Genomic DNA, 26,497 nt, shown 5'->3' with positions numbered 1-26,497 from the left:
TATAACCTTTATAATACTTACATTATTGCATGGTAACATTCAAAAGTTCACAATATTAAAGAGAATCCGACATTGCATCATTGCATGGTGACATTCAAAAGCTCACAACATTAAAGTGAATCCGACATTGCATCATTACATGGTAATATTTAAAAGTTCACAACATTAAAGATTATCCGACAGGGCATCGGTAACATTCAAAAGTTCACAACATTAAAGAGTTCACAACATCAAAAGTTCACAACATTAAAGGGGATATGTCAACTTCTCCCCCATTGTTATCAACAAAAAGACATACATTAGTTATTCAAGTGGTGGTAAATCAAAATGTCTAAATAGAGTATTAAGTTATCGATGAATTTGTTGTAACTCAGTTAAGATTTGATCTTGACATAGTTCAAATCAATCCAGTTGAGTCCCTATGGCGTCGGCGGATGAGGAGGGTGCTTGCTCTATTGGAGGTGTTGTCATAAAGGAACCGGTAGGAGGAGATTGATTTTTCCTAAATATTAGTATTTCAGATTTTGGATCAGGTGGGGGAGGATCAGTCCTTCTAGGTAATCTAGTCCAAGTCCCATTTTTGACTATACATCTTAATCTTCTTAGCAGGTTTCTATTTATGATATTAAACCTATCTAATTTAAAGATTTCTTCGTCAGGTGGAATGACTATGTCATGTGCATGGATTATGTTGAATCTTAGATTTTGATGATGAAACCAATTGATAGTGTTTATCTTATCTGTGTTTTGAGTGACATAGGAAGCTCAATCAGGGAGAGACAATTAAAAGCAGGAAGAATCATGTTAGGCTGACGTGGAACATGTTAGAAGATTGGACATCGAGTTGAAGGATCGGTCGACGTACGGCAGAAGGCTTCGGGCCATGAGTTCGGGCATCAGGCCAAGAAGAGCAGAAATTACGCTAAGGAAATCAGAGTTGAGGAGGTCAACTAGCCGATTGGGCAATAGGTCACAAGAGAGGACGATGCGTTGAAGAATCGGATGAAGCATCGATGAACCAATGACATGTCAGACAACATAATTCAAGCTTTGTAATAATTATCTAGATTGAAGTAGGTTTTATTTGTGCAAGATTAACTACGATCGTGATCAAGACATAAAGCAAAATGAAGTCCCGGAGTCAAGAACGAGACTTCATTGGGAGTTCGAGAGTTCTTTGAAAGTCCGGATGTTCGTCAGAAGTTCTGTTAGAATTGATCGAGAAGTCAAGGATCTTGCCGAAAAAGCTCGTCGAAACTTGCCAAGAAGATTGTCGTGAAGTCCAGGAGCTTGCCGGGAGTCCGCTAGAACATTGTTGAGAGATCATCGGATGTTCATCGGAAGATCGCCGGAAGCTCGCTAAATGAAACCTAGACTAACCGGACCAGATTTGCTTAGTGTATGCTTTAAATTTATGGTTAGGACATAATTGAGATTGAAATTCAGTCAACCCAATTAGGAGCTAGTTGGGCCCATATATGGACTGTGTTAGGCCAAGTGAAAGGCTCAAACAGTGAACCAATAAATGGCACCATCGGTGGCATAATCTTCGAGACTATGTCAAGCGGTGGTACCGCCCACGCCCAATATTTGTGTTAGGCAGTGGTACCACCCAGATACAATCTTCCAAGAGGTAGTACCGCCATACTAGGCAGTGTTAGAATCAAGAGCACTAAGAGGGGGGGGTGTGAATTAGTGTAGCGGAAAAACTTTCGTCGATTTAAAAACTAGGTTCGTACGATGAAATCGTTTCTGATGTAAAACCATTTTTGGAAACTTAACTTGAAAGCGAGTTCATAAAGGAGTGCAGCAAAATTAATGAGGAAGTAAAGAACATATAGAGGTTTGCAGTAAGGTAAACAGCAAGAATAAATGCAAACCAAAGAGCACCGTAATTTTAGAGCGGTTGGGTCAATCTTGACCTGCATCCACTTTTGGCTTCCTCCTCCGATAAGGACATCGACGTCCAGTAGAGGCCTTCTTTTAATAGGCAAAGGCCAACTACCCTTTTACAGTTTCACTCCTTTTGATGGGCTTAAGAGACAACCCTTACAGAATTTTCTCTCCTCTCTTGAATAATCAAAACTTGAAAGAAAAGAGGGAGAAGAACTTTTGGCCTTTACAACACTTTCGAGCTCGAAAATCATAGAGTAAGATCAAGCTTTCGGTTACCCTTTCATGCAGAAAGGGTGGGGTTTATAAAGGCCCCAATCAATTTGAATTTGGAGCTGAAAAGTGTTATCTCCCGATTTTTCGGGGTCCTGGCGGTACTACCGCTTGTCATCTGTCACTGAGCGGTACTACCGCTCAGTCTAGGTGGTACTACCGCCTGACATCGCTCGGAGACCGAGCTCAGTCGGTACCACCGCTTGACATGGGCAGTACCATCGCTGGCAGTAATAACTACCGGCGGTACCATCGCTTGACAGGGGCAGTACTACCGCCTAGAATTCCTAGGAGACCAAGTCTCATGGGCGGTGCCACCGCCAGCCAGGAATTCTGGATCCGAATAGGCTGATCCATTCGGCCCAATTTGGGTCTGTCAAGGGCCCAACTGCCCCTAGATTAAGTTAATGAGATCATCTCCCATTCCTAACTTAATCTACATGCTAACTACGATATTTAAGACAATAATACTATAACTTGTTCCAATGCGTCAATTGCTTCTTCCGGCGAACTTCCGACGAACATCCGACGAACCCTTGGCGATGCTCCAACGGACTTCCGACAAACTCCTGGACTTGCGACGATCCACTTGGCGAGTTCCGACGAGCTTCTTTGGCAAACTCTTGGACTTCTCGGATTTATTCCCGTAGAACCTCCGACGACCATCTGGACTTCCGTCGAACTCTCAAACCCCCAACGCGATCATGGTCTTGACTCTAGCGCAACTCCTATTGCATGTCTTACTTCCATCGTAGTTAATCCTACACACTTATCTCACCATATGGATTAGATAACAAATGACAATTGACTTCATCATCAAAATCCGAGATTCAACAATCTCCCCCTTTTTGATGATGACAATCAATTGATAATGGAGTTAACCTTAACTCCCCCTATCTATATGACATACTTGAGATAAGTCATTCTTGAATTCAAAGCCTTTGAATTCAAGAGACATATTGATAAGTTAAGATCATTTAACCTTAACGATACTCTCATCATGATTCCTATGATGATGTATTTCTCTGAAAATGATGTCAAGGATTGACATCAATTTTCAGGTTTTATATTTCAAATGTGAAAGATAGTAATCGTAGCAATTCATCATATGGTAAGATATCAACATGTAAAACTGCGATGTAAGTTCTTGATATCTTAATATAATACAAACATTTCAAGTGTTTAGCAATCATAGCATTTCATCACATGACAAGATATCAATTTGTAGAATTGCAATGTAAGCTCTAGATATCTTAACATAGTTCAAATATGGCAATAACATAGTGCAAATATAGCATAGTGCAAATATGGCAATAACATAGTGCAAATATGGCATAGTGTAAATATAGCAATCATAGCAATTCTATCACCAATTTATCATATATTTTGATGCAAGCTTTTGATATCTTAATATAATTCAAATTCAAATATGGCACTCATAGCATCAATTCATATAGCATTAAATTCAAATATGGCACTCATAGCATCAATTCATATGTTTCTCATTCAAATATGGCACTCATAGTATCAATTCATATATTTCTCCCCCTTTGCCATCAACAAAAAGGATAACGATATAAGCAAATTTTAACTAGGTTTATGTCATTTTTCAATAATGAGTGATAGGATACCAATTATACAAACATCTCAAGGAAAACATGACATAGAGATGACTTTCATTACTTCTTCCTCTTTATTTGTTATTATCTTTTTGCATGAAGGAGGAAAGCCATTTATGAGCTTACTCGAATGAAGTTAAAATTGATAAGATATTAAAACACGCTTTATTTTTACAAGAATCAAGATATGTGTGTGAATCAAATCCTTGCACGTAAAATATTTCTCAAAAAATATAAAAAGGAATCGTCAAATCAATTTCTCGAAAGATATTTTTCACATGATAAGTCTTTGAGAGATGCATTTGCTAGTTGATTCCATATGTCAAAAATTAATGATGTGAATCAAAACTCGATATGACATATATTTATTAAGTCCGGAAGAGAATAATGTATCGAGAAAATCCGATTGTTAGGATCAAGAAGATCTAAAAATGAAATTTAATACTTTCATGCATTCGGACATGGTTTTGCTATAGATTTTCAAACATAATCATAAAGATAAAACATGCTTATCATAATGGAAATTTTTGTATCCAAAACACATAATTTCCAACATGTTATTAAGACATGTAATCGTATAAAATCATCGTAGCAATTAAGTGATTTGATCATTAAATCAAGAAAGTCCGAAAAATAATCTTAACAAATTCATGTATTCAGACACATTAACATTCCTAAGTCTCTTCTAATGAAATCAAATTGTTCTTCACTTAGAGGTTTTGTAAAAATATCAGCTAGTTGATGCTTACTATCAATGAACTCTATGATTACATCATGATTAGTGATATGATCTCATATAAAGTGATGTCTAATATCAATATGTTTTGTTCTTGAGTGTTGAATGAGATTCTTTGTTAAACATATTGTACTTGTGTTATCACATTTAATGGTAATGTTTTTAAGATTGACTTTATAATCTTCTAAGGTATTTTTCATCTACACAACTTGTGCACAGCATGCACTAGCTGCAATATACTCAGCTTCGGTTGTTGATAGTACAACCAAGTTTTATTTCTTAGATGACCAGGAAACAAGGGAATGTCCCAAAAATAGACATGTTCCTGATGTGCTTTTTCTATCTAGTCTACACCCAGCAAAATTCACATCAACATAAGTAACTAACTCAAAATTCTTGGATTTTGGATACCATAATCCTAGATTTATGGTACCTTTAAGATATCTAAGTATTCTTTTAACTGCTTTGAAATGAGATATCTTAGGGTTCGATTGAAACTTAGCACAAAGTCCTACACTGAACATGATATCTGGTCTAGTTGTAGTGAGATAAAGTAAACTTTCTATCATACCCTTATAGGTTTTTTAATCAAAGCTTTCTCCACTTTCATCAACTTCTAACTTAGTGGAGGTGCTCATAGGAGTGTTGATAGCTTTTGAGCTATCCATATTAAATCATTTTAGCAAATCTAAAGCATATTTAGTTTGACTAATAAAGATGTCATTGCTTAGTTGCTTAATTTGTAAGCCTAAGAAGAATGTTAATTCTCCCATCAAACTCATTTCAAATTTGAGATTCATAGTTTTAGCAAAAGATTCACAAAGAGATTCATTTGTAGAACTGAAGATAATATGATTAACATAAATCTGAATAATGAGAAAATTATTTTCAAAATTCTTGATAAACAATGTAGTATCGACCTTGCCTTTTGTGAAATTATTTTCAATAAGAAAAGAACTAAGTCTCTCATACCAAGACCTTGGGGCTTGTTTTAAACTATAGAAAGCTTTAGTTAATTTAAACACATGATTAGGGAGGCTATTATTTTTAAATCCGGGAGGTTGTTCAACATAAACTTCTTCGGAAATAAAGCCATTAAGAAAAGCGCTTTTAACATCCATTTGAAATAACTTAAAATTGTTATTACTAGCATAGGCAAGGAGCATCTTTATGGCTTCTAATCGAGCCACTGGAGCAAAGCTTTCTTCGTAATCGATACCTTCTTCTTGGTTGAAACCTTTGGCCACTAATCTAGCCTTGTTTCTAACCACAATACCATATTCATCTTGCTTGTTTCTAAAGACCCATTTAGTACCAATAACTAAATGGTCATTTGGTCTAGGAATAAGCTTCCACACCTCATTTCTCTCAAATTGATTTAACTCATCTTGTATTGCGATAATCCATGAGTCATCTTTCATGACTTCATCAATACATTTTGGTTCAATTTAGGAGAGAAAAGCGGCATTGGCACAAAAATTTTTAAGAGAAGAACATGTTTGAACCCCCTTAGATGTGTCTCTTAGGATTAGCTCCTTAGGATGAGCATCTACATACTTCCAATTCTTGGGTAAGAATGTTTCGGAAGTTGATGCATCCAAGTTGCTAGTTGGAGAAAGGGTTTCATTTAAATTCAAAGAATCGAAATTACCATCATCATCAAAATCATTTTTCTTGATTTTAGAAATCTCATTGAAAACAACATGAATGGATTCTTCTATAATTAAAGTTCTTTTATTGAAGATACGAAAAGCTTTAGAAACCGAAGAATAACCAAGAAAAATTCCTTCATCGGATTTAGGATCAAATTTTCCTAAGGCATCTTTTTCATTCAAGATAAAACACTTACACCCAAAAACTTTAAAATATGAAACATTAGGTTTTTTATTATTCCACAACTCATAGGGAGTTTTGGTGAGTAAGGGTCTTACTAGAACTCTATTCAAAATATAGCATGTAGTGTTTACGGCTTCGGCCCAAAAATATTTGGGTAGGCTATGTTCATTCAGTATAGTTCTTGCCATTTCTTGTAAATTTCTATTCATTCTTACTACTACTCCATTTTATTGAGAATTTCTTAGAGTAGAGAAGTTGTGGTTGTATCCATTAGATTCACAAAATTCTTGGAAATCACGGTTTTGAAATTCACCACCATGATCACTTCAAATTGATGAAATCATAAAACCTTTTTCATTTTGAACAAGTTTACAAAACTTGGTGAAATATCTAAAGCATTCATTTTTGTGTTTAAAGAAATAAGTCCATGTGTATCTACTATAGTCATCTACAATGACGAAGGCGTATTTGCTACCTCCTAGGCTTGATGTAGAAATTGGTCCGAACAAGTCCATATAGATTAATTGTAAGGGCCTAGAGGTGCTTATTTGATTCTTAGATTTGAAACTACCCTTAATTTATTTTCTTAATTGACAAGCATTACACACATTATCTTTGATGAACTTGATATGAGGAATTCCTCGTATATTTGAGTGATTAGTTTCATGCTAGCATGACCTAATCTCCTATGCCAAAGCCAAGCATCCTCATTCAAAACCAAGAAACATATTTCATTTCAAAGATCATTGATGTCAATGGTGTATATGTTATTTTATTTTAATGCAATCATAGATGTGTTTTTATGTGGTTTTTCAATAATGTAAGCATTAGATTCGAATTTGACAATATATCCTTTATCACATAGTTGACTAATGCTCAAGAGGTTATGTTTTAAACCATCAACTAACAAAACATCTTCAATAAAGAAATTAGATTTGTTACCTATGGTTCCTTTGCCAATGATTTTACCCTTATTGTTGTCTCCGAAGGTGATATAGCCTTCGTCTATGCTAGTGAGCTTAGAGAATTGAGATGGATCTCCGATCATATGCCTTGAGCATCCACTATCGAGGTACCATCTCTTGCTTCTTGCTTGTGATGGTATATGTTTCTATAAGAAAGGATGATTTTTAGGTACCCATTTACTTTTGGATGCCTAAAAAACTGATCTAAATTGTTTATCATGTTGCATAGAATTTATCATGGTTCCTTTAGGAACCCAAATCAGTTTGTTCGGACTAACATTCTTGAATGGATAATGATAAGGTCTATGTCCATGTTTGCAATAAAAATTGCATTTGCTTTAGTGCCGAATATGTAAGATAGGGCCTTTAATGAAGGTGATTGGATTTTGGTGAGGACTTCGCACAAATCCGATTTAACTTCTATTAGGAATATGACCGTAAGGATCATATTCAAAGACTTGCTACCAACCTCGAATTTCTTTAAGGTGTCCTTAAGTAGCAAGTTCTCCTTTTGAAGAGTTTCTAGATCACGGTATTTTATACATGGAGCTAAACTATTATGATATTCAGTTTTTAATTTATTGAAATTACTGATAAGACTATCATGCTCCTTTTTTAACAATTTATATTTTCTACTAATTGTTTTGCATTCATCAAATAAGTCATGCAAAGTATTTAATAATTCATCAAATGATAAATCTGCATCAATTAAATTCGTTGCCTCCTCTCCGATAGCCATTAGGGCGTAGTGAGCAACTTGCTCGGTGTTGGACTCCTCTTCTTCGGACGCACTTAAGTCATCCCATGTTGCTTTGAGAGCCTTCTTCTTTGATGTTCTCTTCTTGGCTTGGGGACAATCACTTTTGTAGTGTTCCGGCTTTTTGCACTTGTAACAAATAACTTGGTCCTTTTTGGGTTCAAATTTATTTTTTGTGTCATTTTTAAACTTGTTTCTCTTAATGAATTTTTTGAATTTTCTTGTTAATAGTGCCAAGTCATCGTCACAGTCCTCATCACTTGAGTTTTCTTTCAAGTGGTCATCTAAAGTTCTAAGTGATAAGGGTAAAAAACTGATTTTGACGTAACACCCCAGAATTGACGTAATACACCCCCTCCCACGTCGGACGCCCGGTACGGCGCTCTGCCACGGAAATAGCATTAACTACGACGCGACGCACGCCCATACCCACCGTACCCAAACAACCCCCTCGGCTGACTCTTCGCAGCCGGCCGAGGCAGGCAGAGGCGCCAGCTGACACCCCCATACCTTGCGGCAGCTCGGCTCTCCACGCAACGCCCACAGCGGCAACAGACGTCGTCAGAGGTACGGTCCTGCTCTGGCAGGATGGCCCATCAGGTAACATCAACCCCCCTTACAAATACCCCCCCGGGTCCACGCCACGGGGGGGGAAGGAGGAAAAAGAAAACTCTCTCTCTCTCTCTCAACCAACATAACACTCCCTTCCGCTGACTTGATCGTCGGAGGGGTCGGGCCGAGCCACCGACCCGACCTGTGTGCAGGTACCCAGCCGCCGTCAACCCGGTTCGCCCAGGCGGACTCCTCGAGCAAGATCCTTCGCATCCGCCACCTAAAGCCCGACAAAGGGGGACACCTCTAATCCCAGGCATTTGGAGCCCAGAACCAGCCGTGCCAGCCCCAAAGTCGTGGCCCAAAAGTTATTTACCATAACAGATTGGCGCTAGAAGGAGGGCGCTATCCAAATGTCAAGCGATCAGCAAATTTACCCCGGCGGATCCTCAAATGCGAAGCTCCCCGCCTTAGGGGAACGGCGTGACGAAACCCACGATGAACGTCCTGCAGCGGTGTCAGAACGCTATTGGCGGTTATTCAACGACCCGGGCTTGTCACCCCCTGGCGGCGCGCCCGCCGACTCCTCGCAAGTGTCGCCCCAGGCCTTTCATGACCTCGCCCACCAGGTTCGAACTCTAACAAGCATGGTGCAGACCATTGTCTCCCAACGAACCCCTCCGCATGCGGCGAGGCCCTCGCAGCAACAGGTGACCCTCACCCAGACCCACGTACCACTCCCAGAGCTTTCGGGCTCGCCTCGAAACCCCGCGACTCGACCGGGAGGTAGGGAAGCCGAGGACACGGCGAGCCGCCCCGAGCCGGAGGCCCCGACTGCTGATTCGACGAACGCCCTGCGGGCCCAGCTGCGCCTCGTCAGTCAAAGGCTGGACGAGGTACAGTAGGAGGTTCGTAAGTCGAAAGGAGAACTCGGGACGGACGGACACCAAGGATCTCCGTTCACCCCCGAGATACAGGATCAGGCGATCCCGCCGCACTTCCGCCTCCCTTCCCTGGACGCGTATGATGGCGCAACCGACCCCGCGGACCACGTGGCCGCTTTTCGGGCCCAGATGGCATTGTTCGGGACTTCAGATGCCCTGATGTGCCGGGCGTTCCCGACGACCTTGCGGGGACCAGCCCGCGCATGGTACAGCGGCCTGAAGTCAGGGACCATCGCCTCCTTCGACCAGCTCGCCAAGGATTTTGAGCTTAACTTCCTAGCGTACGCCCGACCGAAGCCATCCATGGCGTTGCTCCTGGGGCTCAACTAGAAGGAGGACGAGCCCCTTTCTCACTTTGTGAACCGGTTTACGACGCAAATCCGTGGATTACCGGATGCTCACCCCTCCCTCTTGATGCAGGCCTTTATGACTGGTCTGCGGCCCTCCAGGTTCTTCTGGTCGCTTGTGGAGAGGCCCCCCGTCGCGGTCCCTGAGATGCTCCAACGGGCCAGCCAGTTCATCGCCGCAGAAACCTGGATGGTGGGAAAGCGAGAAGAACACAGAAAGGTCAAGTCGGAACCGCCCCGACAGCAGCAACCCACCACCTCCCGGCGAAAGCTGGACAAGCTTGACCCCAGGCCCCCTCTTCCCGCCTTGAACTCTTCCCGGACGGAGATATTCCTACATGAAAAGGGGAAGGGGCTGCTCAGGGACCCCCACCCCATGAAGAACCCGCGAGAGCTCGCAGATCGCTCAAAGTACTGCCGATTTCATCGACAGCACGGGCATGACATGGAACAGTGTTACGAGCTGAAAAGACAAATCAAGGAGCTCATCCTCAGAGGCCATCTCGGCCAGTACCTCCGGCCGAGCAAAGAGCAGTCTCCTCGTCCGGAGGGCCCCGTTGAGCGACACATCGATGTCATAGCCGGGGGCCCCGCATCCGGAGGAAGCTCTATGTCGGGCAGGAAGGCCTACGCCCGGGCCGCCCCCAACGAAGCCTCGGGACGTCAGCCTGAGCCCGAGATCACCTTCCCAACCGGAGCCGCTGAGCGACCCCACCACGACGACGCCCTGGTAGTATCGGCCAGAGTAGCCAACGCGCAAGTGAGAAGAATCATGGTCGACACGGGGAGCTCGGCCGACATACTCTACTTTGGCGCCTTCCAGAAGCTGGCCCTAGCCAGGGAAGATTTAAGCCCTATGTGCTCAGTACTCACCGGCTTCACGGGAGATTCGATATCACCTCTGGGGGCCATTACCCTCCCTCTGACTCTGGGAACCCCGCCGAAATCAAAGACGGTCATGACCACCTTTCTGGTAGTCGACCTTCCCACCGCTTATAATGCCATACTTGGCCGGCCAACCCTCAACAAGGTCAGAGCCGTCGTCTCGACCTACTACCGGACCGTCAAGTTCCCAACTCGGGAGGGGGTCGGGGAAGTCACCGGAAGCCCCCAAGAGTCCAGGCGCTGCTACCTTACCTCTGTCTCATTGGGCAGAAGGGCCAGGGGAGAATCACCTCTAGAAGATCCCCGGGAGGCAAAGAAGTCAGCCCTCACCCTGGGCCGAGAGGATCCACTGCTGACATCCCCTTACGGGGAGCACGGCCGGATCAAACGGTCAGGGTCGGCTCGGAGCTACCCGAGCGGGAACGGGAACAGCTCGTCGGCCTTCTGCGGGAGAACGCCGACATCTTCGCCTGGTCCCCATCGGACATGAAGGGAGTCGACCCCAAGGTCGCGGAGCATCATCTCAACATCCCACCTGACGCCCGACCGGTAAAGTAAAAACCCCGTCGCCACGCACCTGACCGGCAACGTGCCATACAAGAGGAGGTGGACCGACTCTTGGCAGCAGGCTTCATAGAAGAGGCCAAGTATCCTCAGTGGTTGTCCAATGTAGTCCTCGTTAAAAAACACAATGGAAGCTGGAGGATGTGCGTTGACTACACTAGCCTCAATAGTGCGTGTCCTAAAGACTGCTACCCCCTCCCGAAGATCGACCAGCTAGTCGACGCAACAGCAGGGCACGCGCGCCTCTCTTTTATGGATGCCTATTCAGGATACAATCAGATCAGAATGGCGCCCGAAGACAGGAAACACACGGCTATCCTCACCGATCAAGGGATATACTTCTACAGGGTCATGCCGTTCGGGTTGAAAAATGCCGGAGCTACATACCAGAGGACAGTAAACAAGATGTTCGCCCCCCAAATCGGGAGGAACATGGAAGTCTACGTGGACGACATGATTGTGAAAAGCAGAGAGGCCAGGACACACCTCGCCGACCTAACCGAGGCCTTCGACACGCTACGCAAGTTCGGCATGCGGCTCAACCCCACGAAGTGCGCTTTCGGCGTCACCTCCGGGAAGTTCCTGGGGTTCATTGTACACCAGAGAGGAATCGACGCCAACCCGGAGAAAGTACAGGCAATAATCGATATGCAGTCCCCCCGGACAGTTAAAGACCTGCAGCGACTCAACGGTAGACTAGTCGCCCTGTCTCGCTTCCTCGCCCGATCGGGCGATCGCTGCCTCCCTTTCTTCAAGGCGCTCAAAGACCCGAAGAACTTCCAATGGACGTCAGAATGCGAGGAGGCTTTGAAACGGATGAAGCAGCACTTGGCCAGCCTCCCTCGACTCGCCTCTGTTTTCCCCGGCGAAAAGCTGGGGCTCTATCTGGCGGCCTCCCCATACGCGGTTAGCTCCGTCCTCGTCAAGGAAAGCTCCGGCACACAACTCCCGATCTACTACGTCAGCCACGTCCTGAGTGGACCCGAGGAGCGCTACCCGCCAATAGAAAAACTCGCACTCGCCCTGGTGCTCTCAGCCCGGAAGTTGCGCCCTTACTTCCAGGCACACTCGGTGGAAGTCGTCACTGACCAACCTCTCCGGCAGATCTTAACAAAGTTCGATGTTGCAGGTCAGCTTCTCAGATGGGCGGTGGAGCTCGGAGAGCATGACATCAGCTACGTACCCAGGACCGCCATTAAGGCCCAGGCGGTAGCCGACTTCATCGTGGAACTAGCTCGGGTGGGCAAAGACCTCTAGCGAACACCAGAGACTTGGACCCTACACGTGGACGGCTCGGCCAACTCAGGGGGCGCCGGAGCTGGGCTGGTCCTTCTCACCCCCGACGGACGCTCGTTCGAGCGCTCCCTTCGCTTCGGGTTTAAAGCCACCAACAATGAGGCGGAGTACGAAGCGCTCCTAGCCGGATTGAGGCTGGCCCTCGAAATGCAGGTGGCCGCAATACACGTCCTCACTGACTCGCAACTCATGGCCGAACAGCTCAGCGGAGGATACGAGGCTCGTGACGCAACCATGGCCAAATATCTGGCGCGGGTAAGGGAGCTAACCGTGAAATTCCCTTACTTTACATTGTCTAATGTTCCGAGGGAGGAGAACGGACGGGCCGACGCGCTCGCTAAGCTGGCGTCAAGACGAACCCCCGAAGCGTGGTCAGAGATAGAGGAGCTTCCCGCTCGCGCCATTGAGGTAGCTACCACGGCCCCAGGCAGTGCGCCGACCACGTGGGTGCAAGAGCTGCTGCGCTTCAAGCGAGATGGAGTCCTCCCCCTCGACGAAGTCGCAGCTCGGCGTCTGCGCCGCACACATGCTTGGTACACCGAGGAAAGTGGTCGGCTGTACAGACGATCCTTCACCTACCCCCTCCTGAGGTGTTTGGAGCCTGACGAAGCCCAGACCGTCCTGGCTGAAACTCACGAGGGGATCTGCGGCGAACACATTGGCGGGCGGACCCTGGCGCACAAGATACTTCGCCAAGGCTACTACTGGCCAACCATGTGTCGAGACGCAAAAACTTACGTGCAGCGGTGCAGCTCGTGCCAGCAACACGCCCGCGCGCCCCGACAACCGGCGGTCCCCCTCAGTCCCATCGACCGCGCATGGCCATTCGCCCACTGGGGACTGGACCTCCTCGGCCCCTTCCCACCGGCCTCTGGGCAGCGGAAGTATATAATCGTGGGAGTAGATTACTTCACGAAGTGGGTCGAGGCCGAGCCGCTGGCTACGACGACGGAACACCAAATGGAGAAATTTGTCTGGAAAAACCTTGTGACCCGGTTCAGGTTGCCCAGAGCCATCGTCATCGACAACGGACCACAGTTCGCCGGCACGAGGTTCCAGGAGTTCTGCGCCGGCCATGGCATTCAACTGAGGTTCAGTTCGGTAGCCCATCCTCAGACGAACGGGCTGGCCGAGGTAACCAACCGATCCATCCTGGATGGCCTCAGAAGAAGAGTGTCCGCGGCCCGATCGACCTGGGCGAACGAGCTCCCTAGCGTGCTGTGGTCGCTGCGCACCACCCCCAAGGCCGCGACCGGAGAATCCCCCTATAGCTTGGCTTTCGGGACCGAGGCCGTCCTACCGCCCGAGCTGACTATCGCCACGCTTCGGACGAGGAACTATGATCAGGAGGCCTCGAACCAGGGACTTCGCGCCAACCTCGACGTACTCGAGGAGCGACATACTGACGCACACCTGAAAGCCCTCTCTTACCAGAGAGCCGTCGCAAGGGTCTACAATAGAAGGGTACGACCCAGGCCAGTCAGGTTAGGCGACCTAGTCCTACGAAGAGCCGAAGTCAGCGACCCAACCCGAGCGAGGGGGAAGCTGGCTCCCAAGTGGGAGGGACCTTACCGGGTTACCGGCGTGGTTCGACCAAGTACTTATCGACTCACCACGATGGACGGTTCCTCCCTGCCGAGGACATGGAACATACAGAACCTTAAGAGGTTCTTCGTCTGAGGCCAATGCCCCGGCTCCCAAGTCGAAGTTGTGCAATTCAATATCCGGAGCTGAAAAGACGCTTTTATTCACGAAGCAAGGGATTACAAGACTCAACTTTCAAAGCAGGAAGACATATTGGAAGGAAGTTTTCTTTATAAGGCAAGGTGTTACAACCGTAACCAGACCCGAAGGTCACAAAAATTACAAAGTACAGAAACTGCTCGGCTGAGCTGACCTCCGGGCCGCCTTAACCGTCTGATCCTCCCATGCCATCATCGAAGGGAATGTCCTCCGGCATGTCCACATCCAAATCCTCTAGATGCGAGACAAACGAATCCGTTTCCACTTCCAGCCCGGGATGGGTCGTCTAGAACCGGCCAAGGGCGATCCGGTACCCGTACTCGTAGGTAACCTGCCCCGACCGAGCCAGCCCGAGCTGGAAGTCCGGGGACTGTTTATAGGCCTCGATTATTTCCTTCTCCTTCTCCGGCCGTCGCTCCCGCTCAGCCGCCAGGGCGTCGGAAGCCCCCTTCATGTCAGCCAGAGCACCCTCCAACCGCTGGGTCAGGACGACTGCCTCGCCTCGGGCCAGACGAGCCTCGGACTGAGCTCCCTCCAAGCGTCCCCGGAGATCGCTTTTCTCCTCCTCGGACGCCTTTGCCTCGGACCTTAAGCGAAGAACCTTGGCCTCCAACGACGACACGCGCTCCCCGGCCGCCCCCGCCTCAGCTCGGAGACGCGTCGCCTCCGCTTCGAGCTCCGAGGAGCGCTGCTCGGCCGCCGCAACCGCCTCCGGAGCCGCCCCGGCCCGAGCCTCCTCGAGCTGCTTGTGCAACTCGGCATTGCGCTCGCACAAAATTCCTAGGGCCCGACCCGCGTCGCGAACGCGGTCCGCCAGTGCCATCGCGTAGTGCTGGCCCTGCAAGAAGAAAGTCAGAACGACCCCCCGGAGTACCACAAGCGGAAAGCCAGCAGCAGGACACTTACCCATAACAGCGACTTCACCGACTTCCCGAGAAGGACGTCGGACGGCAGAGTGTACATCTCCCGGGCCAGATCAGGGTGCAGCCCCCCTCGGACGAACGCGGCCGCGGTCTCCCCGTCAGCCCACACCCGGGTCCCGCGGGTCAACCCCCCCCAGCGGGCTACCAACCGGTCAGAGGGTTGGCCCTCAGAAAGCTCGCCCATCAGGCGCGCATGGTAGAAGTCATTCGGCGGCCCCGCGGGAAGGCGACACAAGTCCCGGATCGAGGGCTCTCGGGGCGCCTTCCCTGCAACCACGCTGCTCGGGCCTGCCTCGCCCCGACCTCGCCCTCCCCACCTATCGTGCGAGCCCGACTCCGCCGCCTCTGCGCTCTCCGGAGCCCTTGGGGGATTCGGTTTCTTCGGCGCTGCAACCTTCGCCTTCTTTCGAGGACGGACGTCCTCGAGGTCCACCGGCGCCTCTCTAGTGCCGATGCTCGGGCCGACCTGGCGCCGCGGAGATGCGGCAGACGAAAGACGTCCTCCGCGCACCACAGCAAGATTCACCATCTCTGCACAAACACCACGACCTTGGTCAGTATCCTAAAAAAAGGAAAAGCAAAACTGGAAGGCCCACTGCCACCTCCTCAGGGCATACCTCGAGGTACGGGGCTCAAGCCCGCCTCGACCAACCACGCCTCGGTCATCTTTCGGATGACTCTGGAGGAAGGGAGGATCTCCTTCAATCTTCGAAGGTCCCGGAGCTCCCCCTCGTCCAAGGCCGGGGCAGTATTATCGACTGCGCGCGCCGCCCATCGGAGCCCGAAGCTCCAACTCTTCGGATGGCAGACGTAGAAGTAGCGCTCCTTCCACCCTTTGTTGCTGGAAGGAGCCCCACTGACACGGAAACCCGGTCGGGCGGACAAATAATAGCCCCCCGACCCTCTGGATAGACGGAAACAGGAGAGGAAAAGGGACCGACTCGGAATGATCTGGGCATAGTAGCATTCCCCGAGGAACGCCACCAGATAGCGCCAAGAATTCGGCGCCATCTGAGAAGGAGAAATGCGCCACCACGCGACGCAGGCAGTAATGACGGGGTGGAACGGAAGGCGCAACCCGGTCTCAAGGGCATCTACTGTTAGGGCAAATCCCTTGGGTATAGGGTCATACGCCCGCTACCCCGGCTCAGGGGCAATAAGCGTGAACTCCGCCGGGACACTGTAACGGTCCCGGAGAAGGCCGAGCGACGACTCGCTCACGGTGGAGTCGAGGTCATGCGGCCACATAAGCGATTCGAGGGCCTTGGTGGCCCTTTCCTCGGACGACGAGCGGGAACTCGCCAACGCCACCTCATCACCGGCAGCGCCGGAAAGAGGAGGCGGAGAAGGAGAGGACGAAGGAGGGGAAGCCATCCTTACCGAAGCTTTTGGGAAGGAAGGGCGGCTGAAGGAGTACCGGGCTAGGACACCCAAAGAAGGGATTGAAGCAAAGACAGGTACCAAGAGGTGAAAGGGACGGACGGAGCACTACTTATAGCATGTTTCCCGCCGAAACGGCGACCTTTCCCCTCCTGGGCCGCGCTGCGAAGATGCAAAAGTCGCATCGCCATAACTTCGTCCAGGGAGGCTCTTAATTACCGCACAGTGCGAAGTACGGAGCCCCTGATCACATCAACCTCGAAAACCGACGACGCCCGAAAGGCATGGCCCTTTGACCTTCCCCAGGCAGAAGGCCATCCGGCTGCCCACGCCCGCTCAGTGGTCAAAATGGCCAAACGATAACCGAAAGACGAGTATCGCTTCGGTCACGTTACGCCCGGGGCCATCGCCTCGGCCGACACCAAGTGCCTCGGCTGCACTACCCCGAGTCACACCAGCGCGGTCACCACGCCTGCGTTGTGCTCCTCGGCTCTCCGGCTCTACGCCACCCCGAGTCACACCAGCGCGGTCACCCCGCCTGCGTTGTGCTCCTTGGCTCTCCGGCTCTGCGCCACCCCGAGTCACACCAGCGCGGTCACCCCGCCTGCGTTGTGCTCCTCGGCTCTCCGGCTCTGCGCCACCCCGAGTCACACAAGCGTGGTCACCCCGCCTGCGTTGTGCTCCTCGGCTCTCCGGCTCTGCGCCACCCCGAGTCACACCAGCGCGGTCACCCCGCCTGCGTTGTGCTCCTCGGCTCTCCGGCTCTGCGCCACCCCGAGTCACACCAGCGTGGTCACCCCGCCTGCGTTGTGCTCCTCGGCTCTCCGGCTCTGCGCCACCCCGAGTCACACCAGCGCGGTCACCCCGCCTGCGTTGTGCTCCTCGGCTCTCCGGCTCTGCGCCACCCCGAGTCACACCAGCGCGGTCACCCCGCCTGCGTTGTGCTCCTTGGCTCTCCGGCTCTGCGCCACCCCGAGTCACACCAGCGCGGTCACCCCGCCTGCGTTGTGCTCCTCGGCTCTTCGGCTCTGCGCCACCCCTAGTCACACCAGCGCGGTCACCCCGCCTGCGTTGTGCTCCTCGGCTCTCCGGCTCTACGCCACCCCGAGTCACACCAGCGCGGTCACCCCGCCTGCGTTGTGCTCCTCGGCTCTCCGGCTCTGCGCCACCCCGAGTCACACCAGCGCGGTCACCCCGCCTGCGTTGTGCTCCTCGGCTCTCCGGCTCCGCGCCACCCCGAGTCACACCAGCGCGGTCACCCCGCCTACGTTGTGCTCCTCGGCTCTCCGGCTCCGCGCCACCCCGAGTCACACCGGCACTGTCACCCCGCCCGCGTTGTGTTCCTCGGTCCTCAACTTCGTATCTCCTCAGTCACACTAGCGCACCGCCTGCGCGGTGCCTCCTGGTGCTCTTCGGCCTTAATGGCCCCTAGACTGACCCCATTCAGACCCACCTGAGCAGCACGTTGAAGCAGGGAGCCATGCATCGAACTCCTTACGCACAAAGCTAATGCATAGCTCCTTTCGGGGGGGGCATATGATAAGGGTAAAAAACTGATTTTGACGTAACACCCCAGAATTGACGTAAGACACCCCCTCCCACGTCGGACGCCCGGTACGACGCTCTGCCACGGAAATAGCATTAACTACGACGCGACGCACGCCCATACCCACCGTACCCAAACAACCCCCTCGGCTGACTCTTCGCAGCCGGCCGAGGCAGGCAGAGGCGCCAGCTGACACCCCCATACCCTACGGCAGCTCGGCTCTCCACGCAACGCCCACAGCGGCAACAGACGTCGTCAGAGGTACGGTCCTGCTCTGGCAGGATGGCCCATCAGGTAACATCAACCCCCCTTACAAATACCCCCCCGGGTCCACGCCACGGGGGGGGGGAAGGAGGAAAAAGAAAACTCTCTCTCTCTCTCTCAACCAACATAACACTCCCTTCCGCTGACTTGATCGTCGGAGGGGTCGGGCCGAGCCACCGACCCGACCTGTGTGCAGGTACCCAGCCGCCGTCAACCCGGTTCGCCCAGGCGGACTCCTCGAGCAAGATCCTTCGCATCCGCCACCTAAAGCCCGACAAAGGGGGACACCTCTAATCCCAGGCATTTGGAGCCCAGAACCAGTCGCGCCAGCCCCAAAGTCGCGGCCCGAAAGTTATTTACCATAACACTAAGTATCATATCCTTCCTGTTCTTTGGAAGGATGTCTTCTTGCTCTTCATAAGCCTTGCAAGTCATTTCATAGGTCATTAATGACCCGATTAATTCTTCAAGAGGGAAGTTGTTTAAATCTTTAGCCTCTTGAATAGTAGTGAATTTAGGGTCCTAACTCTTAGGAAGGGATCTTAGAATCTTATTTACGAGCTCAAAATCTGAAAAACTTTTGTCGAGTCCTTTTAGACCATTGACGACATCTGTGAAACTGGTGTACATGTCGCCAATAGTCTCGCTCGGTTTCATTCGAAAAAGTTCAAAAGAATATATCAAAAGATTGAGTTTTGACTGTTTTACTCTACTTGTGCCTTCGTGGGTCACTTTAAGTGTATGCCAAATATCAAACGTGGTTTCATAAACCGAAACACGATTGAATTCATTTTTATCAAGCACACAAAATAAGGCATTCATAGCCTTTGCATTAAGAGCAAAAGTCTTCTTCTCTAATTCATTCCAATCGATCATTGGAAGAGAAGACTTTGAAAATCCATTTTTGACAAGATTCCAAAGTTCAAAATCCATCGAAATAAGGAAGATCCTCATTCGGGTCTTCCAATAGGTGTAGTCCGTCCCATTGAACATGTGTGGATGTGTAATAGAGTGGCCCTCTTGGTTTATGACGTATGTCATCTTCTTGGGTTTTAATCCGATTGAGAATTAACCTTGCTCTGATACCAATTGTTAGGATCAAAAGCACTAAGAGGGGGGGGGGGGGGGGGTGAATTAGTGCAGTGGAAAATCTTTCATCGTTTTAAAAACTACGTTCGTACGATGAAATCATTTCCGACATAAAACCGTTTTCAGAAACTTAACTTGAAAGCAAGTTCGTAAAGGAGTGCAGCAAACATAATGAGGAAGTAAAGCACAAATGGAGGTTTGCAGTACGGTAGATAGCAAAAATAAATGCAAACCAGAGAGCACCGTAATTTTAAAGTGGTTCTGTCAATCTTAACCTACATCCACTTTTGGCTTTCTCCTTCGACGAGGTCACCGACGTCCACTAGAGGCCTTCCTTCAATAGGCAAAGGCCAACCACCTTTTTATAGTTTCACTCCTTTTGATGGGCTTAGGAGACAACCCTTACAGAATTTTCTCTCCTCTCTTGAATGATCAAAACTTGGAAGAAAAGAGGGAGGAGAACTTTTGGCCTTTACAACACTTTTGAGCTCTAAAATCACAGAATAAGATCAAGCTTTCGGTTACCCTTTCACGCAGAAAGGGTGGGGTTTATATAGGCCCCAATCAGTTTGAATTTGGAGCTGAACAGTGTCATATCCTAGTTTTTCAGGGTCCTAGCGGTACTACCACCATAACTGGGATGTACTACGGCCTGTCATCTATCACTGAGCAATACTACAGCTCAGTCTGGGCGGTACTACCACTTGACATCGCTTGGAGACCGAGCTCAGGTGGTACCACCGCATGACAGGGGCGGTACCATCGCTGGCAGTAATAACTACCAACGGTACTACCGCCCAGAATTCCTGGGAGACCAAGTCTCCTGGGTGGTGCCACCGTTGGCCCGGCAATGCCACCGCGGGCTAAGAATTCTGGGTCCGAATGAGCTGATCCATTCGGCCCAATTTGGGTCTATCAAGGGCCCAATTGCCCCTAGATTAAGCTAATGGGATCACCTTCCATTCCTAACTTAAACTACATGTAAACTACGATATTTAAGACATAAATACTACAACTTGCTCAGGTGCGTCAATCGCTTCTTCCGACGAGCTTCCGGCGAACATCCGATGAACCCTCGACGATGCTCCGACGTACTTCCGGCAAACTCTTGGACTTGCGACGATCTACTTGGTGAGTTCCAACGAGCTTCTTTGGCAAGCTCCTAGACTTCTCGGATTTATTCCCGCAGAACCTCCAACGACCGTCCGGACTTTCGTCGAACTCTCGAACCCCCAACGTGATCATGGTCTTGACTCCGACGCAACTCCTGCTGCATGTCTTACTTCCATCGTAGATAATCCTACACACTTATCTCAACATATGGATTAGATAACAAATGACAATTGACTTCATCATCAAAATCCGAGATTCAACAATCTCTCTCTTTTTTATGATGACAATCAATTGATAACGGAGTTAACCTTAACTCTCCCTATCTATATGCCATACTTGAGATAAGTCATTCATGAATTCAAAGCCTTTGAATTCAAGAGACATATTGATAAGTTAAGATCACTTAACCTTATCAATACTCCCATCATGATTCCTATCATGATGTATTTATCTGAAAATGATGTCAAGGCTTGACATCCATTTTAGGTTTTATATTTCAAATGTGAAAGATAGCATTCGTAGCAATTCATCATATGGTAAGATATCAACATGTAAAACTGCGATGTAAGTTCTTCATATCTTAACATAATACAAACATTTCAAGTGTTTAGCAATCATAGCATTTCATCACATGATAATACAAACATAACATTTCAAGTGTTTAACAATCATAGCATTTCATCTAGATTTCTTAACATAGTGCAAATATGGCAATAAAATAGTGCAAATATGACATACTACAAATATGGCAATCATAGCAATTCTATCACCAATTTATCATATATTTCGATGCAAGCTTTTGATATCTTAACATAATTCAAATTCAAATATGGCACTCATAGCATCAATTCATATAGTATTAAATTCAAATATGGCACTCATAGCATCAATTCATATATTTCTCATTCAAATATGGCACTCACAGTATCAATTCATATATTTCCCCCCCTTTATCAACAACAAAAAGGAGAACGATATAAGCAAATTTCAACTAGGTTTATGTCATTTTTCAATAATGAGTGATAGGATACCAATTATACAAACATCTCAAGGAAAACAGGACATGGAGATGACTTTCATTACTTCTTCCTCTTTATTTGTTATTATCTTTTTGCATGAAGGAGGAAAGTCATTTGTGAGCTTACTCGAATGAAGTTAAAATTGATAAGATATTAAAGTACGCTTTATTTTTATAAGAATCAAGATATGTGTGTGAATCAAATCCTTGCACGTAAAACTATTTCTCAAAAGATATAAGAAGGAATCTGGCAGGAATTCTGGGTCCGAATGGACTGATCCATTTGGCCTAATTTGGGTCTGTCAAGGGCCTAATTGCCCCCAGCTTAATTTAATGGGAACACCTCCCATTCCTAACTTAATCTACGTGCTAACTATGATATTTAAAACATTAATACTGCAACTTGCTCCGATGCGTCAATTGCTTCTTCCGACGAGCTTCCGGCGAACTCCCGGCAAACATCCGACGAACCCTCGGTGATGCTCCGGTGGACTTCCGGCAAACTCCTGGACTTGCGACGATCCACTTAGCAAGTTCTGACGAGCTTCTTTGGCAAGCTCCTAGACTTCTCAAATTTGTTCCCGTAGAACCTCCGACGACCGTCCAAACTTCCGTCGAACTCTCGAACCCCTAACGTGATCATGGTCTTGACTCCGACGCAACTCCTGTTGCATGTCTTACTTCCATCGTAGTTAATCCTGCACATTTATCTCAACATATGGATTACATAACAAATGACAATTGACTTTATCATCAAAATCCAATATTTAACAGGTAGTGGTACCGCCGAGTGTTAGAAAGCACTAGTAGTGGTACCGCCAGCACAAGTGGTGGTTCCGCCAACACAGGCAGTGGTACCACCAACACAAGCAGTGGTACCGCCAGTACCCAGAAAAATGGGGATGAGATATTTTTAGGTTCCAAATTTGAATCTACTTGAGACCTATAAATACCCCTATCATCCCTGGTCAACCAACACAAGAATTGAGAGTGAAAAAGAAAGAAAACACTTTTGTAATCTTGTGTGAACTCCTCTCAAACTCTAAGTGTTAGAGAAGCTTAAGAGTGGAGGTTGTGGGGGTTGTAAAGGTTCTCTCTTGAACTTGTCAAAAGTAGAATCGAGTTGTAAAGATGGATGACCTTCACCCATTGAAGGAAGATCTATTAAGATCAGAGCGGCAATTAGTGCAGCGGATTAAAGCTGGTATGTTTGAAATTGATTTCGTAAATGTGTAGAGATTTCGATTCAATGAGGGATGACTTAGCTAAAATGGCTCGAGTAAAGGTAGTCAATAGTAGGGAGATGAAAACCAAATGATTTGCAGCTAAGTAAAGAAATGGTTCAGAAAATTAAACACTCACACATTCAAGGAACACCACGATGTATAGTGGTTCAGGCAAAATACCTACATACACTTTCAAAGCCTTCTTCGATGAGGCTCCCAACTTCCACTAGCAAATAATTTTGAAGGGGAAGGACCAAATACCTCTCTTACAACCTTCTTACAAGTGGTTCGCACTCTTACTAATTTTTCAAAGAGAAAGAGGGAGGTGAACACTTAAGCTATTAAAAACAAGACTTTGCTAGAGCTTTTTCTCACTTTCTAACTTGTCAAAAAAGGTGTTGTCTCTGCTGAGAATTGAGGGGTATTTATAGGCCCTAAGAGGATTCAAATTTAGGCTCCAAATTTGAATTACTTTTGGTTTTCCCGGTACTGGCGGTGCCACCGCCTGTTAGTGTCTAACACTAACAATGTACTAGCGGTGTCACCACTGGTCCTCTCGGGTTCTAGGCGGTGCCACCGCCCAGTCCGATAGTGTACTGGTGGTGCCACCATCGGACCTCTCGGGTTCTAGGTGGTGCCACCGCCCGATCTGGCGGTGCCACCGCCTGGACTGTTCTAGCTCACTGGTTGGGCTCCAAACTTGGCCTAAATCTGTCCAAACTCGAGTCCAATTAGCCCCTAATTAGGTTATAGGATTAACCCTTAATCCTAACCTAAATTATATGGAAACTATGAAATTAAGACATAGCCCTAAGCAAATTTTAACCAGCAATGTCGAGTTTCCTTCCTGCGAGCTTTCCGACGAACTTCCAGCGGACTTCCGATACACCCTCGGATTTCTTCCGGCGGACTCCCAGTAGGCTCCCGGTCTTGTGGCGAGTTCAACGAGTCTTTGGCAAGTATCTGAACCTTCTCGGTGATCTCTGCGAATCTCCGACGATTTTTTCGGTGGACTTTCGAAAACTTCGGCAAGTCCCCGATTCTTTCTCGGTTGGTTCCGGCAACACTTCCGATGATTCTTCAGACTTTTGGTGGACTCTCGAACACTCATCGAACTTGACTCCGGTAAACTTGCTTTATGTCTTCATGCTATTATAGTTAATCTTGCACATGTAAAATATACTTCAATCTAGACAATTAATCCTAAGCATCTAATCAAGTTGGCTGGCATGTCATTGGTCCCTCGACGCTTCGTCCGATTCTTCGACGCATCGTCCTCTATTGCCCAATCGGTCAGTTGACTCCACGACTCCGATATCCTTGGTGTAATGTCCGCTCTTCTTGGCCCGATGCCCAAATCCACGGCTCAAAGCCTTCTATCGATACGTCGACCGATTCACCGGCCCGACGTCCAATCTTTTGACATGTTCCTCCGGCCCAACATGATTTTCCTTCTTTAATTGTCTCATCCTGATCAAAGAATCCTATGTCACTCAAAACATAGATTAAAACATAAACACATATTGATTGCTTTCATCATCAAAATCTGAGATTCAACAATCTTCCTCTTTTTGATGATGACAACCAATCGACGACGGAGTTAACCTTAACTCCCAGAGTTTAAACAAACTCCCCCTATCAATATACCATATTGATAGAAACTCTTAGATTCAAAAATCCAAGCAACATGTCATGATAAAATCATTACATATAATCAACATACTTCTCCCCCTTTATCATCAACAAAAAGGAGAAGTACCACAATCAAGTGTTTGTGTTATACAAGTTCAACTCATTGCATGAAAAACATAATATCCATTTTTATCATTATGCAAGTTTGCTATCATCATAGATATACATGGTAGTACGATAGCAAGTTTACAATATACAAGCTAGCAAAATTTTTTCAACATTTTAAGACACACAAGCTACCAATTTTGAGATGTTCAAGAAAGCAACTCTTGCTTCTTGAAATATAAGTTTTGCTAGATGTGCAAGTTAACTTTTTGCTTCATAAGATAGGCAAGATAGTACTCCTTGGTGATATTCAAGATACCAATTTCTTCTCTTTTGAGAAGTACAATTTTTGCTTTTTTTCTTGAATTGTGCAAGCTAGAAAATTAGCTTTCTAGCATGTTTTGCTCCCCTTTTGTCATTGTCAAAAAGAAGGGAAGACTCTTTACGTTAATTTCTAAATTATGACAAAGGTAAATAGCATAGATGAAAATTCAAGTCTTGAATGTCAAAATAATTATTTTATCATAAATATTTCATCATTACGTACATCATTATCATATGTTAAAGTATTGCATGCATAATACCAAATCATCATATATATTTTCAAAACATATAAACTCATCATTGTATGCATGATTCCAAATCATCATTCATATTATTTCAATCATTGTTTCAATCATCACTATAACTCATCATGCACAAAATGTAAAATCATCTAACATGATACAAACATTTATTTTCAAAATATTTATCACTATTTTCATGTATGATAATAAAGTATTCATGATACCGAATAGTAAATCAATATTTTTAAGTATTTATCACTTCATGATTATTGGTACCAAACAATTATCATTTAAAGCATTCATGATACACATCATATGCAATACATCACATACATCATCATAATAAAAAGCATATGCATCATTCCGAATCATAAATATTTTAAATCATCATGGTATTAATCTATCAAATTGCATCCTGCCAACCATAATCATAACTTTTCCCCATTTTATCATTATAAACAAGAAAGAATAAGGGAAGAACAAAAAAGTATAAAATATTTTAATTATTTCAAGGCATACAAGCCATAAATCCAACGGCATCATGTCATGAAATATAAGACCTCTTGAATTACAAAAGACATGATTCATTTTATTAAATCTCTTCTTTTTATAAATAACAAAAATTGTAGGTGTACAAAGAAGAGATCGTGATTAAAAAAAATCTCAAGTAGTAAATCCAAGAAATCAAAATCATGAGTTGAATACAAACTCATTCGAATTCAAATCATCAAATTCATCAAAATATCAACATTACATTCAAGAGATTCAAAATGGTATACATAGATTTATCATAATAATCATCAAGATCAATAAGATACAGAAAAATAATTTTTTTAAAAAATATTTTCCTCCTTTTAGTTGTTTCAATTCATATGATTTTATTTCATTTATGCCAAATAAAAACATGTATCATGTTTAAAACCGAAAGTGTAAGATTTATTATGACAAAGATCAATAAGGCAATTTAATTATGATAAAAATCAATAATCCGTAAATCACAAGATTCATCATGTATAATTTTGAATTATAAAACCATTAAACATTATTTCAAATCAATATGCTCAAGTTTCTTTTGTATGAAAACATACATCATACTTAAAACCAAAAATGTAACATTTCATCATGATAAAAATTGATAATCCATAAATTACTTAAAATTCACCATGCATAATTTTGAAATTTATTAAGCATGATTATTATGCATGACATTAAAACATGGTTTCAA

At 46.4% G+C, this 26,497-nt stretch overlaps 1 protein-coding gene across 1 annotated transcript; it reads left to right on the top strand.

Moving 5' to 3' along the window:
- The first annotated feature begins 10,001 nt into the window (after positions 1–10,001).
- On the top strand, positions 10,002–11,297 carry LOC135608715 (uncharacterized). Its single transcript, XM_065101745.1, has one exon. The coding sequence runs from the start codon at positions 10,002–10,004 to the stop codon at positions 11,295–11,297; it is 1,296 nt and encodes a 431-aa protein (XP_064957817.1).
- The last annotated feature ends 15,200 nt before the right edge of the window (positions 11,298–26,497 follow it).

Source organism: Musa acuminata, chromosome BXJ2-4, assembly GCF_036884655.1.
Source record: "Musa acuminata AAA Group cultivar baxijiao chromosome BXJ2-4, Cavendish_Baxijiao_AAA, whole genome shotgun sequence".
Taxonomy (NCBI): Eukaryota; Viridiplantae; Streptophyta; class Magnoliopsida; order Zingiberales; family Musaceae; genus Musa; species Musa acuminata.
Note: the sequence above shows the minus strand (reverse complement) of the source record. Positions and strands in the feature narration are given on the sequence as shown.

Excerpts from the sequence above, each read along its gene's own strand:
- LOC135608715 (XM_065101745.1), top strand. The coding sequence starts at position 10,002 with ATGACTGGTCTGCGGCCCTCCAGGTTCTTCTGGTCGCTTGTGGAGAGG.